The 21,353-nt window shown below is 50.2% G+C and overlaps 1 protein-coding gene across 7 annotated transcripts in view; it reads left to right on the forward strand.

Moving 5' to 3' along the window:
• KCNIP1 (potassium voltage-gated channel interacting protein 1) overlaps positions 1–21,353 on the forward strand; it is a 239,921-nt gene that overhangs the window by 174,367 nt on the left and 44,201 nt on the right. Inside the window, exon 4 of one of the 7 annotated variants that reach the window (XM_087816106.1) lies at positions 7,813–7,853. The exons of the other annotated variants lie outside the window; for them this stretch is intronic. Coding sequence (XP_087672232.1) covers positions 7,813–7,853 — 41 coding nt within the window. The remainder of the gene's footprint in view (positions 1–7,812; positions 7,854–21,353) is intronic. 7 annotated transcript variants of the gene reach the window in all.

Raw genomic sequence — 21,353 nt, forward strand, 5'->3', positions numbered from 1 at the left:
TATAAAAATAAATAATACAGTATAATATGTGCATAGATTATGGAGAGCTTAGTGTCTCCCAGCATTCTGGGACATACCTGTTAGGAATTACAGCTTCAGAACAGCAATCCTCAGCCACAAACCAGGCTGTCAGGAGGCCTGCTTTCGGATTCTAGCTCTGTAAGCAATACGCTGTGTGGCCTTGGGCAGGTTCCTTCACCTCTCTGGGCTTCTTTTTCCTCTATATATAAACAGGAGAGGAAGGCTATTAAAGTAGAAGTCTCAAAAGTCCCTCTCAGCTCTAAGTCTGATATCTTAACTATCACCTCCTCAGAGAGCCCTTACCTGACCCCCGCCAAGGCAGCCCCCTCCCAAGTCAGCGGGGTCTTCCGGAACCACCGCGCCCCCAGGCTGGCTGAGCGCGGCTGCTCATCTCCTGGCTGCTTCCCCGACCCTGAGCTCCACGGGTGGGCGCAGCCACGGCCTGGCTCAGGGTTAGGTCTCCAGTCAGGACAAGGATCTTTGCAGGGGCCTCTCTGCGATTCTGAGGGGAAATGGGGAGCTAGTGGAGGGGTTTGAGCAGAAACTTTCTGGGCTTAAATGTATAAAATGTACAAAAATGGTCTGACTTGGTTTATTAAAAGATCCCTGGGCTACAGTGATGAGAATAGACCGAGGGAGGCAGAAAGACCAGTTAGGAGGCCACTGCGGTCACCAAGCAGGGGGTGTCAGTGCCTGGGACAGGGGAGGTGGAGAGAAGTGGCCAGTTCTGGGTGTGATTTGAGGGTGGCGCCAGCAGGACCCGCTGTCGGACTGGACGTGGGCGCCAGCTCCCCACCGCCCAGGCTCCTCTCAGCCACCCTCTGCCGCCCGCAGCATCCTGGGTTCCCAACGAGGAAAGTGGGCCCTGGAGACATTAAGTAACTTGTCAGGGTCACACATCTAGTGTCTGGGGCCCGAATCCAGTTTGACCCAAAGCCAAAGGACTTGATATCTATGGAATAGAAAGTATTTCACGCATCCGAGTGGCAGCTTCTGAAAGTAACTGATAACTGCTGTATTTGGGATGTGGGCGTGTCACTTAAAAGCCATAATCGGGTTGTCCCGCCCCTTCCTTAGACCTCCCCTCCTTCCTCCTTCTGTCCCCACCCACTCCAGAGGTCGCCCTCTGTCCCCCCTGCTCGGGGCGCCCAGAGCAACCCTGTGCATAGTTCCTGGGGCAGCCCCGTCCCACACAAAACAGTGGCTTCCCGACATCACACTGTCAGCTCCCCACAAGTCCTGTGGCCGCTCCCCACACAACAGTGACAGGGCGGGAGCAGTGGGGCCCCTAGGAGGTGTCCCCAGAACCTCTGCGCAGAGGGAGTTGGCTCCGTCGGCCAGCTCCCGCGGTGGCCAGCAGAGGGCAGCAGCAGCCCGGGCAAGGCCCAGCCCCGGCTCCTGAGGAAAGGCGCTGGTGTGTCCCCGCGGGCACAGGGTCCCGCACAGGACAGAGCCACACGGGGAAGCAAGCAAGGTCTCTCTGGGGCCGAACACCCTGCCTCGCGTGGAGTAGCCTGCCTTCTGTTTCTTCCCAAGGTCCCACGCGAGATTCTGCGGCTGCTGCTATTAATATGACTGCGGCTACCAAATGATAATAGTAATAAAAATAATAGTAATAGAAATAATAGTATCTTCTAGTTATATAGTTTTTCCGTTTCTTCCAGACTGTCATTCAGTTCTGCTTGTAGTTCAACAATGTGAAAAAATGGTGTATTTCATATAAAATACCCATTGTGAGATATTTAAGTAAAACAAACGCACATCCGCATGCCGGTGGTTGGTTTATGAAAAGATCACGGGGCTGCAGTGACGAGCGTAGACCGAGGGAAGCAGAGAGACCAGCCAGGAGGCCACTGAGGTCGCCAAGTGTGGGGCGTCAGTGCCTCAGACGCGGGAGGTGGAGAGAAGCCCGGAGCCAGGCTTCCTGGGCTTAGCTCCCGCCTCCATCGTGAACGTCGTGACCTTGACAAGTTGCTTCGCTTCCCTAAACTCACTTTCCTCATGTGTAAGATGGAAATTATAACCGGGCTAGACTCATGGGGGGTGTTGTGAGGAGCGGCTGAGGTAACGGCCATGCTCAGTAACTGCCTGGCGCCTGTGGTTGTGACAACTCCCCTCACAGGTCCCCCGCACACTGTCCCCTGTGGAACACTTTCTAATTCAAGAGTCAGACGTGCTCCAGCTGGGGTACACCTGTCCACAGGCCACATCCCTCCCCTCCGCCTCAGGGACTGAGTCAGTTGGAGGGGTTTGGTTTCGAGTGATCAAATCCCAAAATAGCCTGATGTTAGACCGTGGGGCTTACGTCTCTCACACATAAAAGAAGGCGGGAGGTGGTTGGTACAGGGCTGGTGCGGCAGCTTCGGGAAATTGTGAGGAACTTGGCTATTGCTTCATGGCCCAAGACGGCTGCTTGAGCACCAGCCATCACTTCCACAGATGATGGTGGTCTGGTCGAGGATGGTGAATTCCAGAGAGATTTGGAAAGTAGAATCAGCAGGACTCGGTGATAGATTCAGTATGGAAATGGGGGCCAGAAAGGTGCCAAGGGTGACCCCCCGAGTGGCTGGTATAAGTACCTGATGGATATTGTTTCCATCTCCTGAGAAAGGGACAGTGGGCCAATGGCCAGGAGATGGTGGGCACAATGTACATTAGCATACCAGTGCTGTGAGGAAGCACCCAGCGAGGAAAGCTGTCTAACCCAGCCTGGTGCTGGAAGTGCATTAGCAGGGGGTGGAAAAGTCGATTCAGCCTGTGAGCTTGAACCCAGAGCTGCCACCTTGAATTTCAGGCGAATGTGTGCCTTATGGTTTGGGCTGTGTGCCCTTGGTGGGTGATGCTCCCAAACTGCAGGTCAGTATCCAGAGATGGCTTAAAATGAATCAATTAAGGCAGCAAAATGGCAGTGAAAGGGGTGGGCACCCCTGGCAGCAGAAGAGTGTTCGTTACTGCGCTTGCACACCACGGATGTAAGCTCGGTCAGCAGGGGAGCCGTGTTTGTGAAACCGCCTCGCGTCTGCTGGGCCTGCTCATATACGTATCTGGGAGAAACCTTGGTATTAGCACTCTCGGCCCTGCCTCACCACGGCCGGGGGTCCCAAGCTGCCTCGGAGTCTGGGGACACTTGGGAATATCCTGCCAGGGAAACACACAGGGAAGGCGGCTCATGGGGGATGAGCAGAGCGGACGCTGCCGTGGCTACTTCCTTTTGGCTTGCAGAGGTGCAGAAGACAAAGCATTCAGTGGCCCGCAAGGCCCCTGGTAGCCAAGTAAAAGGAGCATATCTTGGCCCCCAGCAAAAGATTCAAGCAGAGGCCGTCCCGCCTCTCAGCCCCGAAAGAGCAAACCTCTTAGGTGCCCCCAGAGGTGCATTCCTGCCCACGGAGGCCTTGGGCGGGGGCTGCCCAGCACCCCGGGTCCCTGGGAAGAGCCTCTCTCCAGCCCTCTGTGCCTCATCATATTTCTCTCAGGCTGTTGACTTGGTCAAGGTCAAGGCATCAAGAGAAAGGCGCGGGTTACCCTGGTGGCTCGGCCCTGCCGGGAGGCCTTACAGAGCCAGCTCCCCTGCGGTGCGCAGGGCTCACTGGTTCATCCTGGGGCCGTGCTGGTCCCAGGGAAGGTGTCTGTCACCCCGTCTGTGTTCTCTCTTGCAGGTAAGTCAGGCTCAAGCCGCCAGGAGGGCGGTGGATGACACACTTGGCAGTCTGGGAGCAAAGGCGGCCACAGTAAGACGCGACTGATTCGCTGCATATCGGTCCTCAGCTGGGGGGACTTCCATGGGCAGACTTCTGCTGTCCCAAAGGAGACTTCTCTGGGTCTGGAAAGGGGATGCCGAGCCTCGGGTTCCCCATGAGGGCCCCTAGCCTTGGTTGGGGGAAGTGGAGGGGACGGTGGCTTCCAAGTCTGTCAGGCCCGGACCTGGCCCCGTGGCCTGTGCATGTGGCATGCCCTGGGCTGCCTGCTCCAGGCAGCACCTCGCCATGGTCTGTGACATTGGCTCTGAAGAGCTTCTTCTGCAGCTTCTAATGGCTGAGACCTACTGGCATGGGATGGAGGGGAGCCGGGGCTTTCGGGACCTCATCGGCGCCACCTGGGTGCTCCAGGAGACCCTCGTCCTTCGTAGCATGCAGCCTCAGCCGTTTCCAAACTCATGGCATCCCACCAGCCACGTCACCACCCCCGGCTCTGCGTCTCTTGCTATCACTGTCGCCCACCCATCACCTCACATCAAGGTTCCAGTCAGTGGGGTTAGTTTTAGGCTCCGGTCACCTGCGTGTGTGGGGGAGGCTGGATTGTGATGTCTCTCTGCAGGGTCATGTTTCTAAAGTGGCTTTTTTCTGTTTAATTTTTAATTATAGTTGGTATATAATATTATATTAGTTTCAAGTGTACAACAAAGTGATTAGACATTTGTAAACCTGACAAAGCAATCATCATGATATCCATCTAGTAACCATCTGTCACAAAGTTATTACGATATTACTGACCCCGTCCCTATGCCGTACATGACATCCCCGGGACCTACTTATTTTACAACTGGAAGTGTGTGCCTCTTATCCCCCTTCACCTTTTTCACCCATCCACCCACCCCCTCCCCTCTGGCAACCCTCTGTGTGTTCTCTGTATCCATGGATGTTTGTGTTTTGTTTTGTTTGTTCATCTGCTTTTTTAAAATTCCACATATAAGTGAAACATACAGTATTTGTCTTTCTCTGACTTATTTCACTTAGCGTAATACCCTCTAGGTCCATCCATGTTGCAAATGGCAAAATTCCATTCTTTTTCATTGCTGAGTAATATTCCATTTTATATGTGTACCACATCTTTATTGATTCATCGATAGACACTTAGGTTCTTCCATATCCTGGCTATTGTAAATAATGCTGTAATGAACATAGGGATGCTTTTATTTTCTGAATTAGTGTTTCCTATTTTTTCTGATAAACACCCAGAAGTGGAATAGCTGGGTCATATATGGTAATTCTATTCTTAATTTTTTGAGGAACCTCCGTACTGTTTTCTATAGTGGCTGCACCAGTTTACATTCTCACCAACAGTGCACGAGGGTTCCCTTTTCTCCCAGATTGTCTCCAACACTTGTTCTTATCTTTTTGATAATAGCCACTCTGACAGGTATGAGACGGTATCTCACTGCTTTTGATTTGCATTTCCCTGTTGATTAGTGATGCTGAGCTTCTGTTCATGTGTCTATTGGCATCTGTATGTCCTCTTAAGAGAAATGTCTATTCAGATCCTCTGCTTATTTTTTAATCAGATTATTTGTTGGTTTGTTTTGATGTTGAGTTGTATGAGGCCTTTATGTACTTTGGGTATTAGCTCCTTGTCTGAAGTAAAATTTGACCTCTGGCACTGAAACACCAAAGACTATAAGAGACCTGCTGGAGCAACATGGGGAACAGCAGCCTGTGTGCAGCCCCAGGACCAGCGTTAACCCTCCCCAGCCCCTTCATCTTCTCAGTGGTTCCAGACCTCAGAACCCTACTGTGTGCAGGGTCACCTGGACAGGGAAGTCAGGACAGTTTCTCCCAAGTTTATGCAAATTCATTTTCTCAGAATGTGAAGGGAATGGGACATGGTAGGGTGTGCAAATGACTGTGCCCAGGACGCTCTAGGACTAGGTGCTCACCAAATGCAGGTCATTTCCCCCAGGATGCTCTGGAGCAGCTGCTCCTTGGGCTCTCTAACCACTGAGAATATGAGGCGAGGGGATAGATAAACGCCTTCAAACCCCAAGGGTTGGCACCAGGCTACCTTCTCTGATAGGTAAGGAAAATGTCCCTGAGATGAGGCAGATGTTTGGGCCCCAGGATGCTGCCCAAACAAACCTCAGCCAGAATCTGCCCCAGACAACAGTGGGTCTCTCCCCCAGGCCACCTCATCCCAGTCCCTGGATCCTGCATCTGCAGGGGCGGGGAGTCCTGCTCTTCGCAAGACCTGACCACAAGCCAGTGCACAGACCTTCCTCACTCCAAGCCACTCCCACCACCCCACTCACTCCAGCCTCCCCTTCGGTCTGTGAAGTGGGGATAAATGATTGTCTTCCTCATACCAGACAAGGGGGTCCCAGGTAAGCAGTGACTCACAGGTCCTCTGAGGTGCCACTGAGTCACATAGCCCCCAGATCCCGAATGTCTCCACTCTCATGCCCAAGAGCCCCCCTCCAGATCATCGCCCCTGACTCCCCTGTAGCATGCAAATGCCCCTGAGAAGGGCCAGGCACAGACCCTCATATGATCAGGCAGCATCTATTGACAGAGCAATTCCCCCCTGTCGCCACCCTGGGGATGCCGAGCAACCCCATGGCCCTCAGTCCTCACAGCCTCCCTGAGAGGTGTCCTCAGTTCCTCTCCATGTCAGGTGTGGTAGGAAACTGGAGACCAGGCAGCCGGGTCATGGTCCCAGATCACTCGATTATTAGGTGGCAGAGCTGCAGGTGACTCTTGCAAATGCCTTCACCACCACCCTTGGCTTTCTAGACCTGAGAAGGAAAGGGGCATCCAGAGTCCAGAACCGCCCTCGAGAAGCAGAGTAGCCTAGAAGACAAAGGGGTGGGGAGGCTGCATGCACTGAGCACTGACTGTATGCATACAGTGCCTGGAACTTGACACTCACTATCTTTAGTGTCACCGACCCCAAAGCCTGTGGAAGTAGATGAAATATTCATGTACAAGACTTTACGTGGACATATGCTTTCATTTCTCCTGGGTAAATGCCTGGGAGCGGAATTGCTGGATCACAATAGGTGAATGCTTAACTTTTAAATAAGAAAATGCCAACTTGGAATTTTCCAAAGTAGTTGTACCATTTTCCATTCTACCCTCACTCTGTGAGTAGATTGGACCTCATCAGTGGGTACAACTTCTGCTCCAAAAGACATTGTTAACAAAAAGAACAGGCAAGTAAGTCCTGGAACAAAGAGAATACTTGTGAAGCATGTATCTGATAAAGGCCGTAGAAGTGATTCATTCTACTAGGGAATGAATGGCCAGTACAAGGAGCACATTTTAAAGGGAGCTTCTGAACCCAAATGAATCTCAGGGGAATTTTATGCCCAGAAGCAGGGAGATGGGGTGGGTGAGACGTGAGACTTGATCTCTGGGCATATCTATATAGATATAGATATAGATATAGATAATATAGATAGATATAGGTATAGATATAGATAGATATAGATATAGATATAGATATAGATATAGATATAGATATAGATATAGATATAGATATAGATATAGATTAGATATAGATATAGATAGATAGGTATAGATATATAGATATATACACATACACACACACTTAGATATAGATATATAGGCAATAGGTGAAAGGGTTTGGACTCTTCTTGGCTCTTAGGGGAACAACTAGGGAAATGTGGGTCCCACAGGGACAGCTCTGGACTCCACAGAAAGAACGTTCCGACACCCAGGGCTACCTGCGATAAGGCAAGTAAGGACCCCTCAGCCATGGGATGTGCATCAAAGCCCAGTTTGGATGGGTTGCATAAAATCTTTTGCTTCTCCTGTGATTCTTGGAGAACCTGTGGTAGCAAGGGAAGAGAGGAGAGCTCTAGAAGTTTCTAGATGTGTCCCTGACGGGTTTTCCTTCTCCAGCCACACGTTGGCTTGGGCCCAGGGAAGAAGTTCACAGCGTTGGTCGAGTCTGAGTACCTAATGCTTAGGTGGCCCCACACCGGCCCTGTCTTCCTGCGGAACAGCCCCGCCCAGCTTGTCCTAATCTCATCCTTCCCCGCAACTAGTGCCACCTGGTCAGCGCCACAGCAACCTTGCAGCCCTCCCCATCCGTCATCTCCTGTCTCCCTCCCGCCGAATCTTTCTTTTTATGTGTCTCCTTCCTGGGCATCATTTATTCTTTACTTTTAAATATTTGCTTCTGTGAAAAAACAGCAACAAATGAACCTCGGGGACAGATTTATAAAGAGCGTGGCTGGAGAGGCGGGTGAATTAATTATTCAGCGCCCTCTCCCTCGGTAGCTATTTATTGTCTCATATGCATGTATATGGCACCTTTCACTGCGCATCTCACCCCGGGCTGGAGACATAACTTCCAGGGCCTGACTACTTGTCTGAGACGCATCGACGGTGTTGCGACACTACTTTATTCCTGACCGGAGCGGCACGCGCCGTTGTTGGGTAACTGTGCTCATGTTTTTAAATGGGAAAAGTAATCAGATATAACTTGAAAGAGGTTGTGCAGTAATTCAAGGGGATATTAAACCACCGGGAAGTGAGTCTGCAAATAAATAGGCCTTTGAGGCTGTCGGGTGAGCGATGGGGGGCGGGCAGGCTGGTTGGGGGGAACTCCGAAGACAAAGAGCAGGGTGCGGCTGCCCAGTAGTTGCGTGGAGGGAAGGGGGCTTCCAGGGGCCGCTAAGAGAAGGGCTGAAGTCACTGGGCCTCCTCCAAGGTCGCCAGCCACACAGGAGAGGGGGCATGGCTCACTCAGGATGAAAAGCAGAGGCTGGAGCGGAGGAGGCTGCAGGTCTTCAGGCCGCTTGTCTGAGTGACCCTAGCTGCCAGGCTCCAGGGGACCTGCCAGGACTGGGCCAGGAAAGACGCCTGTTTCTCTGTGGCTCCAACATGCCCGGCGTGTCCTCATGCCTTTCCGTAAAGCATCTCTCTTTTTGTCCTTAGACCATCCCTGTGGAGAGATAGTCACCGCTTTCCCATGTTACAGATGGGGAAGCGGAAGCTCAGAGGAGTTGAGCAAAGCCCAAGTGCTTTCACCGTCCCCCACCCCACCCTGCACACAAAACTGACAAACAAAAAACCTAAGGGACAGTCCCTGCCTTCCGGCAGCTTACAGCCAGCCGGTTGGTTCTGGGTGTTCATAGGCCCAGATTTTCATTCTCGGTTTTGCTCCCTTGGGATGGGAGCACTGGGGTGGGGTGAAGGAGGCAGGCCTGGACCTGGATCCAGACGGTGCCATGCCTCCCCCCCTCGGGGAGAGGAGTGGCGAGTGAGACCCTGGGCAGCAGAGGCGGGGTCCAGGCAGGCAGGGCTGGGACGCAGACAGAAGAATCGCTGTGCAGTAAGTAGAGGACAGCTGGCTCTGAACCTTTTTCTGGCAAAACCTGCAAAGGGGCACGGCACCTGTCAGAGTTTTCTGGACCCGGAATTTTACATCTTGCTGTGTGCACGTGGGGAGTGAGGGAAGTGTTTTTATTGCCCAGATGTGATAGGTTCTCGGTGATCTTGGCAAAGAGCAGGAAGCAGTGGAGTGAACGCATCCCCTCCTTTGCTTCCTGCTCCTAACTCTCTCTCATCATGGTAAATGTGGATCTGGGACACGACCACTGGCTTTGAGATGGGCTCTGTGCAATCATTTGTGAGGCCTCTCTGCTGAATCTGGACCTATGCTACAGGTGCACAAAAATCTCTAATCTGCTGCTAAGTCACAGACACCAACTGTTTCTCTCTTAAGCTGAAGTGTTACCAGTGGAAGTGGGGGGTCCTTGTCCCCACCTGTTGCTCATGGGAGTAGAATTCTTGTGATATTTCAAGAAAAAGAATTTTCTGAGACTTGCACAGGAGAACAAGTGATTTTTATTTGTGTGGAATTAAATCCCTGAGTTTCCAAGGTCCCCTCTCCCGCCATCCTGCCAAGGAAGAAGTCCCATTTTTATTTTAGCAGGGCTGAATTAAAGCCAGTTCCAGAGCTTCCATTCCATGTTGGAGTAATCCAGTCCAGCATCAGGCTTGTTTAGTTTGTTTCCCACTGCAGTCCATCAGTCCATTGCATGTGGGGTGTGCAGGGCCACATGGCTATGGAAGAAACACAGGCAAATGCAAGGAAGCAGGAAAGAGAGAGCCCCGTGAGTCAAGAGTAAAGAGAGAGAATTCCTTTTTTTAGGGGATTATGTATTACCAAATTTTCATGGGCTTGCAGTGGCCATGCCCATTCTGGCCAATGATTTCTGTTCCCAGGTGTGACTGACAGACAAGTACCTTCCCTATGTCACCCCAACTTCACTGAGCCTGCATCTGTCTCCCCTTTGGACCCCTTCCCCCAGTGATTTGTGGGGAATGGACCAGTGGTTCCTTGGGGAGTACAAAGTTGCAGCCTCCTGGTGAAGCCGCCCAAATGACATACCTATAATGTCTGGCCTTCCCTTTGCTCCTTTTCAATTATTAATAACTAGCTAATTACAATGGCATCAAAAGGGAAGACTTCTGAGAGGCATTCTGATGGAGGGTGGCAACTGGGCCTCTGTGGACCCAAGGCCTGGGATGCACAATGTCCCCAGGCAGCTCATGATCTCTCCCTCCCTCTCTCTGTGTCTTTCTCTCATCTCTGCCTCCCTTTACCTGCAGACATGCTGTCATTTTTCCAGGATACATGCCAGAGTATGGCCACCCCCTACGGCTCCAGGCTTATATCAAAAACTTGACCTCCCAGAGAGAGTGAACGGATACCCTCATCCCAGCTCCAACACTCCATGGAGAAGACTGACAGGTCCCACCCATCAGGCAGCCGGTGCCCAGGGAGCCAGCTCACACTGTAGGAATAATGCCATTTTCACTACAGCATCTGAGTTAGGGGAGGACATTTCCTAGGTAAGAGGGTGCTGGTGCGACAAGCCCCCGGGTGACCTCTCCACCCAGCAATTCATCTTCTATAAAAGTCACAGCATCTTTATCATGTTCCTACGCCATTGCCTCTGTCTCTCTCCTTCCTCCCACTCTGAAAGGTCCTCTGCACAGCTTTCCACCTCTCCCCAGCCTTCCCCTCCTCTGGGGCTCAGCTCTGTCCCACTTCCTCCAGGAAGGCTGCTCTGCTCCCTGCAGCCACTGGGACCTGCCTTGCTCTGTGCTCTCCTGCCATGGAGTAGCCATGCCATTCCCTAGGGTACCTGCTTTTCCGTTTCTCAGGTGTTGCTGAGCGCCCACCATGGGCCAGGCTCTGTGCCTCAGTGCTGTGGGAACCCCCCTCCAAGGGTAAATTTGCCACTGAAGCCTGGAATGAACTCACATTCTGGTCATGTCCACAATTTGGTAATAAATTCCTAAAATTGATATATGATAGACGACCCTAGTCACAATAAAATCGTGCTGTACTTTGATGTGGGTATCCACTTAAAAAGGGGGAGGATTGGCTGAATCTGAGTCATTACCATAGGAAATTCATATAGATAATCATTTACTCATGAATATTAATGCATTTAATGAGGGTAAAACATTTAAAACAAAGTGTTCGTTCCAGCTACTGTGGGACTTGCTATTCCTCTTTCCTGTGTGGATATTACCCTGGGTTTGCCTGTATATCAAGCATCAGTACGCTCAGTCTACCTGTAGCTAAATTAGGTCAGCCACTGGTTGGCCAAAATTACAATGTTAACTCATTTCCAGCGTATTCTTGGAGCCAGGAGTCTCACATTTAGGTACATGATTTGCATTAACATTATCTGGTTAATGGTGCGAACAGCCATTTTCTTTATGGCTTTTTGAAATATAGTAAGATGCTGTTAACACTACCTGGTTCTGAACTCTCTATAATGTGTGTCATAAAACCATTACTTTGGAGCATGCTAGCCGGGAGTTTGGAACAATTCAGCAGTGAGCCGGGATCAAGCTTGCGTCATTGCCGCTTACAAAAACGGGCGGGTAGGTCGGCTGCGCAGAGAAGACTGTGAAGTCATTACTTCCCCAGCTTCGGAGCCAAGAAAAGGGGTAACAATTGGATGTGGGGAGAATTACCCGTGAAATTCCCTAGGTCCTCCTTCAAATGTAATGTGCGAGACTGAACCACTCAAATCACACCCAGCAGAACCCCCTTTTCTCTCCAGCATCGGAAGAAATTCCTCTTCCTTTAGTTGCGCGTTAATGAAGACTCTGGCGTGTACTGGGGGCCATGAAGTATGAACACCACACATGTTTGAAGCATGTTAGTGCTAACACTCAGGTCACACTCAACCCAATGAGATGTCCTCTAGGTCAGGCACCACTGGGAAGCCAAGGCCAGGAGAGGTCACGGGGCATGACTCACTGTGGAGTCACTGTGTTGCTTTAAATGCCAAGACCCGGTTTCTTCCCCGTTCCCATTTCACTATCTCCCCTCCCCTCCACCCTCATTTTAAAATAAAAAACCTTTTCCCTCCACCTGGTTAAAGTTGTATACATCTAGCCAAAACCAGAGTGTGAGTTGGCTCTACCCAGACCCACCAACCAGGATCACTGTACCCGCCTCCACTAAACCAGGTCTTGGATGTGCTGATGGCCATTTGCGACATAAAGAGATCTGCAGAGCTGACTTCTCCCCCCAGTTTCAAGTGGCCCAGGCTGCTTTTGCCCCTCTTTGGTGGGCCAGAGGAGGGGGTGAACTTGGCTTTCATTGGGATAAAGAACAGGCACACTCCCGGGCAGGGATCTCGACCCTGCTTCCACTCCGCTTCTGATCTGCACTGTGCTCTGAGAGTTAGTGTTCTGCTTGGGGAAACTTTGCTCTCTCAACTCCAGCCAAGTTTAATTACCCTGCTCCTGCTGGGGGGTGGGGAAAACCTGTCCAAAAGCAAGCCCCTCTCAGACCCATCCCTTATCTTGCTCACTGAGCGATGACTCTGCCACAGGGCAGGAAATTAGAAGATCTGCCCTGGGGAGAAAGCTGCTGGGTGGTTGGAACAGGCCCTGGAAAGGCCCTGGGGACCAAAGGGCTGGGGTGAGGGGAAGAGCGCAGAGCAGGCCTGGCCCTGAGCCTGTGCCCTTTCATCTCAGAGCTCCGGCCTCTGGCCGTCCTACATCTCCAAGCAGCCACAGGGCGAGGCTCTGAGGGGCCTAACCAAGGAGGAGATGGCCTCTTAGCCTCTCCGGACCCTGGGAACTCGTTCTAATCATAGGCAGCAGCTTTCATTTCTGGAGCACATGGGCCAGGCCCTGCGAAAAGCCTCCTCTGCGTTTTCCAGGAATGAATCTCAAGTGTGCAAGAAATATACCAGCATTAACTCCTATTTGGAGTCCTCGTGACAATCCTGGGCCTGATCCCGCAGCCTGCATTTCCAGCCCCCCCTGCTAGCTGGCTTCTGCCCAGCCTTCCCCATGGGAGGCTGTCCCAGTTATTGGTTGCTGCACAACTTACTACCCCAAACACAGTGACTAAAAAGAGCAGCTATTGTATGATTATCTCTCTGTTCTGAAGGTCAGGAATGTGGGCACAGCTGAGCGATCCTTCTGCTCCATGCGATGTTGACAGCGCCACGCGATGGCATTCAGCTGTGCCTGGTCTAGCCTGGACAGTCCACGGTGGCTTCACGCACATGTCCAATGCCTTGGCAGGGACGGCTGGCGGACTGAGCACAGCTGAGCCCTGCTCTCTCTCGGCCAGCGGCAGAGGCTCTCGAAACTGTCTCCAGTCCAGGCGGTAGTCTTCCTCACAAGCAGTTCAGGGCTCCAGGAGACCAAGGCAGGAGCCCCCCGGATGCTGTTTCGCCCAGAACTGGTGGAGGGCCATCGTCACTGCGCTCTGTCAGTCAAAGCCATCTCTGGCAACCCAGATTCAAGGGAGGGGACAGACCTGCCCTCTTCATTCCTCCACAGAGGCACGGGCGGGATATTGGATGGCGGGAGGAAGGGGGAAGACGGCGTCCTCCCCGTCTCCTCTCTGCCTGGAGCAGCGGACCTGGGAACGGTGTGTTTCAGGGCTCCAGTCCCTCCCAGACTCGTGAGCCCTGGTTGAGCTTCCTCCAAGTGACCCCACCCCACGGGCAGGAGACACCCCCAGGGCGCTGTCAGGGTCCCAAGAGGCTCTCAAAGAACCGAGCCATTGGGAAGCTCACCTGATCCGGAGTCCCCCACCTCTGCTAAGCAGTCTGCCATCCCATCAGCACGGCCACTCGGGGCTGGCCGCTCTGCAATTCTGTGCCCTCCGTGAAGCACAGACCTCTCTAAGGGACCGCCTGGGCCCCCGGCCCCTGGACACGCTACATGGCCACTTTTCCTCTCCTGTCTTAGCAGTTCTCTTGAAGGACCCCAGGGAGCCCGCAGAGCCTCTCCTCCCTCTTCTTCTCTCCTGCCTTAAACCCGGGAGCCCTCCTGGCCAGGGCAGGGGAGGGGTAAGCCTCTCCCTCCCCCGCCTCTGTTTGAGGTGCTTTGTCTCAACTCCTTAGCTTCTCCAGGTCTGGGGCTGTGGGACCTCTGAGAACCCCCCCAGGTAGCCTTGCTGGGGTCTGCGCATCCTGCCCTGACACACCCACCGGGAGAGCTTTTTGAGTTGGGCAGGTGGAGAGAAAAGACACAGATAGAAAAAAATGCTAGTTGCTGTCGGTAGCAGTCAGGGCCCCCCCCCCCCCCCCCCCCCGGAAGAAATAGATGGGAAAGGCAGTGGAAGGGACTTTTATGAAGGGGCTGTTACAGAGGTGGGGGACACTGCGAGGGAAGACAAAATGCACCCCCCCGGCTAGCAACAGTGAAGCCACTGCCGTCCCTGGGCCTGAAGGCCAAGGGGAAGGAGGATGCCCGGTCCCCAGAGACACCCGGGGCCCTGGGAGAGGAGCCCCGAGCTGGGGGCTTTAGTGGAAGAAGATGTCCAGCTGCTGCCCCGGCTCTTCCTGTGCCCTCTCCGCTCCTGCCCCCCTTCCCACCGGCTGAACCTGGTTAGAAGCCAGAGGCCACGGGGCCTGGGAGATGCCCCCACGGAGTCCAGAGTCTTAGGCAGAGGCCAAAGGGGACATGGGCATGGAGGTTTTAAGGTGGGAAAGGGGGAGTCTCTCTAAGGAGGTGGGATTTGAGTAGAGACCTGAGCACTTAGTATGTCCTCAGTAAAAAGGAGCTGACTCACCACTAGTCGGCTGAGTGTCTCGCTGAGCGGACGCCTCGGACCCATTTTTCTGGAAGTCTTTCCCTCCAGCTGATTTCATTCCAGGTCACAAGCATGAAGCTTGGGGGACCTGAGTGGGAGTTTTAATTAACCCGACATAAAGCAGAGGGAACGGAAGGGCCAACCCCAGAAGCCTTTTCTGTAAAAGGTCCAGGGCTTGATAATAAAATGGCACTTTCATTCTCATTAATGGGCAATTGATTTAAGGAGCCGACCCAGACGATTATTGATCAGTGTTAATCATTAGAAAATACCAACTTAATGAATCTAACTGTCATGAGGCCCCTGGGGGACATGCGGGAGGCCAGTTAGATCCAAGAACCTTGCTCGCTTCCAGTCCAGCAAACAGGCTTTTCCTTTGTGTGCAGATATGTAGATTATTCTAAGGAATAAGCTTTTTAAGATTAACTTTTCATTTTAGAATAGTTTTAGATTTAGAGAAAAATTGCAAAAGTGGTAGAGTTTCCACATACCCCACACCTAGTTTCTGCTGTTATTAGCGTCGCACCTCAGCATCGCCCCAATTCATGAGCAAATATCACTACATTTTTAACTAAAGTCCCTACTTCATTCATAATCCCTTAGCTCTTAATGTCCTTTTCCTGTTCAGGATCCCATCCAGGATGCCACATTACGTTCAGTCATCACGTCCCCTTAGACTTCTCTTAGTTGGGACAGTTTCTCCGACTTCCCTTCATGTTGATGGCCTCAGTGGCTTTGGGGAGTTACCGGGAAGGTGTTTTGTAGAATGTCCCTCAGTTGGGTTCTGTCGGGAGTTTTTCTCATCATTAGACTGAGGTTCTGGGAGGAAGACTGCAGAGGCTAAGTGCCGTCCACATCACATCATGTCAGGGATGCATACAGTCTGCATGGCTTATCTCTGATGTTGACCTTGATCACCTGGCTGAGGTCGTGTTTGTCAGGTCTCAGCTCTAATGCTTCTCTCCACCCCTGTTCCATGCCGTCCTCTTTGGAAAGAAGTCACTGGGGACAGGCCACACCTGGGTGAAGGTGATGCTCCACCTCCTGGAAAGCAGAGTATCTACATAAGTTATTTGGAATTCTTCTGCTTGAGAGATTTGTTTATATTAGTATGGACTCATGAATATACAGGGTGTCCCCCAAAAATGTGTATACACTTTAACAGCTAATAGCTCAATTGATGTTTCTTTTTTTTCTTTTTTTTTTCTTTTTTCAGATTTAACCCATTGGAATATATAATTATTCACAGTGTGTATACATTTTTGGGAGGCACCCTGTGTATATTTATACTTTGAGCTATAATCCAATATTACTTTACTTTTTTTGTTGCTCAGATTGTCCTGCCTTTGGCCACTGGGAGCTCTTTGAGTCGGTGCCTGTGTCTCTTTGACACACCCCTGTCATTGCAGGGGCTTTATTTTATGAGCACTTCCTTACTTTCTGGCCCTGCAAGATGCTCAAGGCCCATTTTGTATATTTCTTGCCCCAGCTCTAGAATCAGCCATCTCTCCTAGGAACACTGATTCCTTTGATTGGAGAATCCTATATTAATTTTCATAATGGGTCATCGTTTTGTTTCATTTTCTTTATGAGCATAAAAGTAAGTCATGCTCCTTACGGAAAATTCAGCACCTATGTGGAAGACTAAGGGTGGAGCTAAGTGACCCAAGAGCAGAGAAAAGCACAGTTAACATTTTGGGGCAGCTCCACCTGGCCTTCTTGGTGGTTGCTGGCTCTTGAGAAGTCTGTTCTGTACGTTCCAGCTTGACCTTCTCCATCAGAACAAGGGGCATCACCGGGCGGGGGGCAGGGATTGCCCCCCTGCCCACACTGTGGTTGGAGCAGATGAGCCATTTTGACCTTTCTTGGGCTGTCTGTTCTCAGGGCCCCTGCCACTCTGCCCTCTGGGTGGTCACAAGTCCTAGAGGCCTGGGAGTCAGGTGTGTCCCCTGCAGGCTCTCAGGACGAGAGTACTTCCTAGTTCTATGACCTTGCACATGATAGTTGACTTTACTTTCTTCTTAATTTTTTATCTTTCTTTTTTAAAATTTATATTTAATTATAGTTGACATACAACATATAATATATTAGTTCCGGGGTGCAACATAGTGATTCAACATTTATATACCTTAGAAAGTGATCACCACGGTAATTATAGTAACCATCTGTCCCTGTAACAGCTATTAAGATATTGTTGACTCTATCCTTATGCTGAGCGTTACATTCCCATGACTTATTTATAACTGGAAGTTTATACTTCATAATCCCCTTCTTTTTTCCCTAACCCCCTCCCCTCTCTTCTCTTTTCTCAGGATTAAATGAGATGATGTGTACAAAGGGGTCAAAAGAGGGCTTGGCACATAGCAGGTATTAAACAAGTAAAAGCCGCTATAATTATTATTAATAATCCAAAGAAACACACCCTCTAATGATAGAAATGCAAGTTCAGTGTGGTTGGCAGGCCTCTGGGAGAGACGTAATTGCACAAGCAAACTGCTGCCTCCACGGGGACCTCATGAAATTGATCTGGTCCTTCCCAAGAATTTGGGCAGACTGGGTGAGGAACTGTCTCTCTCCAGGACCAGAAAATGGAAAAGAGGGTTTAACTGAAAAGAATACAAACGAAGGGGCAGTATTGCATTGTTACTGAGAACATAAAGTCTCACTAAACTAAAGTGAGGAGTCCTGGGTCCAAGTCCTGGTTCTGCTGTATGACACGGAGCAGGTGGCTTTCAGCACCTTCTCCCTTGTCAACGAGAGGGTTGGTTGTCCAAACTCCCTGACCTTATCAGAGATTGCTCTTTTGGGTTGGTTTTCCCCAAAATAAAGGTCACAGTGAAGGTATTGGGACCAGGAACCAGACAGAGTTTCAGAATCATGGCAGGGGAGGAAGGGAAAGAAAATACTGAGTAGTGCCCAGTCTGTGCCAGGCACCAACGTCTCAGCATCATCCACGGAGCCTAATGCCAGCAGCCCAGATGACTGTTCAGTCATTGGCATGTTACGTGGGCATGGTCTCCAGGTGTTTCATGGAGGCCAACTTACAGTCTGGCTGGCTGGGTACTGTGCCAATTTGCTGCTGGGCAGCTGGGCCTGGGGTTGCCAGGGCCTCAGGAAGAAGAGTCATTAGGCCACCCTTCTGCCTGAGTCCTTCTGTAGGGTGAAATCATTCCACTGGTCTTATTTCCTTGGAGACCTCTTCCTGCATTTCCGGGCTGGGTGTGGTGCACCTGGGTCATGCTCCCACAGTCCTCTGCTTCTCTTTCCCAGTACTCAGCCCACTGATTTGTCATCACCATCCAACTGTCTGCCTCCCAAACCTGTGAGCAATGGCACTGAGCTCTCTCTAGTCCCCAGCATAGATCCTGGCACCCAGTAGGTGATCTATGTTTGTTGAATGAGTGCATGAATGAATGAATTTAGATAATCCAAAATACTCTCTCTAGCTCAGCACTGTACAGCAGAAAACTGGAGTCAGTATGACTTTGGACAAGTCACGTAATCTCTCTGGACTTCAGTTTTGCATCCTGTAAAATAGAGATAGTAATAATTTGCCCCTACCTCATGGGATCGTTTCAATGACTAAATGAGATAATATATACAATACTACTAACTACCCTAATGTAAATGTTCCCTATGTTCCTGGTGCTGTATTAGGCTTCAGATAATGTATTTAAAGTGGTAAATATAGTAGTACTTAACAAATATTCATTTCTTCCCCCAGAACACCATTAATATTTAAATGTTGAAGTTAAAGTGTATTTGTTGAAGGGATGGGTGGGTGGATAGGTGGTTTACAGAAGTAGGGGCCTTCCACCAACAGGGTAGGAGTGGGCTTGGGGGTACCACTGGCTCGGCAGAAGTTCATACCATTTTAGAATAACTACCTTGGACTTCAGAGAGTATCTGTGTATGGAAATTTGGCCTTAATTAAAGTCTCAGCACAGTGTTAAATACCATTTTATTTTAGTTCATAATTAACACTAATGAGATGAGTGGATCACAAGGAGCACACATTCTGAGAAAGTGAAAAACAACATCTGAGCTTGGTGGTTTCCATTTTTGCTCCCTCCTCCCCCCATGCTCTGTTCAATTAAAAGTTTTGAGAAAATATTGCAACTACACTCCTTGTCTTTGTGGTAATGAAGCATATTAATTTGAATGTGATGAATACAATATTCCACTGACTTTTTTATTCCCTTATCTACAAAAGTTTGAAATAATGGGCCAATTAAATCAGGAGAGAAGAATGCTGGGTTTGCCTGGGGCTCCAATTCAGTAATCAAAGAACTGAGAGAACAAAATTCTGTGGCAGTGATGAGCCAGACTCCATCCCCTTAGCTATAGCTAAAAGACACTAAGTCAGAATGACCCATGTGGACCAGGGCCAAACAAATACTGTCTTAGGGCTCAAGAGGCCAGGCTTAGATCCTCCTTCAATGTTTTTTCAGTGAGTATTTGTTGGATGGATGATGGATGGATGGATGGATGGATGGATGGATGGATGGATGGATGGATGATGGGTGATGGGTGATGGGTGGTGGGTGGATAGATGGATGATGGATGATGGATAGATAGATGGATGGGTGATGGATGGTTGATAGATGGATGGATGGGTGATGGATGGATGGATGGATGGATGGATGGATGGATGGATGGATAGATGAATGGGTGATAAATGGACGGATGATGGATGATGGATGATGGATGGGTGGATGGATGATGGGTGGATGGATGATGGGTGGATGGATGGATGGATGGGTAGATGGATGGATGATGGATGATGGGTGGATGGATGATGGATGGATGGATGGATGGATGGATGATGGATGGGTGGGTGGGTGGATGGATGGATGGATGGATAATGGATAGATAGATGAATTGGTGATAGATGGACGGATGATGGATGATGGATGAATGGATGGATGGGTGGATGGATGGATAGATGGATGGATGATGGATGGATGGATGGATGGATGATGGGTGGATGGATGGATGGATGGATGGATGGATGGATGATGGGTGGATGGATGGATGGATGGATGATGGGTGGATGGATGGATGATGGACGATGGATGGGTAGATGGATGGATGATGGACGATGGATGATGGGTGGATGGATGGATGGATGGATGGATGGATGATGGGTGGATGGATGGATGGATGGATGGATGGATGGATGGATGGATGGATGGATGGATAATGGGTGGATGGATGGATGGATGGATGGATGGATGGATAATGGGTGGATGGATGGATGGATGGATGGATGGATGTTGGATGATGGATGGATGGATGGATGGATGGATGGATGGATGGATGGATGGATGATGGGTGGATGGATGGATGGATGGACGATGGACGATGGATGGATGGATGATGGATGACGGGTGGATGGAATGGAAAGATGAACCAGACAACATCCAAAGGTTCCATTCTTCCCAAGGTAGCAAGTTAAGTCTAGTCTGGAGCTGACCTAACCCTTCCAAGACCCAGAACTTAGAGGCAAAATGTAGAGATATGCCCCTGAACAACCTAACCCCAGAAAAGACTGAGCCTTTCTCACTTTGAGCTTCTGTATTGGAAGAGGGAGATTCTAGAGCAGACCTGCGACCCTGACATATGGTCCAGGTGTTTCTATGAGGACCTCTAGAAGGCTTCCCACCTTCATGAGATCCTTCACTTATTAACTCCGCCTTGCCACTATGTCACCTGAGGCAGTCTGGGGGTATAAATCCCACAATCTCTGTATACTTTGTCCCCCTCAATTCTGTTTTCCACATTGCATTAAAACACAATGTATACATACACACTCTCTCTCTCTCGCTCTCTAATGATTTTACCCCCTTGTGTAAAAGCTGTTGTGACCAGGATAGACAAATCCTTAATATGAGTCTACAAGGCTCTGCATGGCCTGACACCTCAGTGCTCCCAGACTTATCTATTACCATGCCCCCTCTACCCCTGTCCATTCCCTGAGGTCTAGCACTGGCCTTCAGTCAGTTCCTAGATACCTCTTCAGTACTCAGTCACCCACTCACCTCAGGACCTTCGCACATGCTTTTTTCCTTAAATGCTCTTGCCCTACCTGTCATCAAGGCAATGCCTACTCATCCTTCAGCTCTTAGCTCAAGCATCACTTCCTCAAGGAAGGCATCCCTGATGAAACTTCCTGCACTAATTCCAGCCTGGGTTGGGCCCTATGTTGTCGTAGCCCTAAGTATTTTCCCTTTATAGCACTTATCACAGCTTGTAATTATTTGCTTATGCTATTATTTCAGTCACGTACCTCTCCCTCATTAGACCATTAGCACCACTGATTTTTATTTTTATTTTTTAGTTTATTTAAATTTATCTTTATTGTTGAAAGTACTACAAATGCCTAATCATTTTATCCCTAGTGCTCAATACAGGGCCTGGCTCATAAGAAATGCTCCATGAACATTGTTAAATGAATGAATGGTTGAATGAATAAAGGCCCAGTTCAAGAGCGTGGACTCTCT

The sequence above is a fragment of the Miniopterus natalensis genome, chromosome 4 (genome assembly GCF_054644295.1).
Source record: "Miniopterus natalensis isolate mMinNat1 chromosome 4, mMinNat1.hap1, whole genome shotgun sequence".
Lineage (NCBI taxonomy): Eukaryota > Metazoa > Chordata > Mammalia > Chiroptera > Miniopteridae > Miniopterus > Miniopterus natalensis.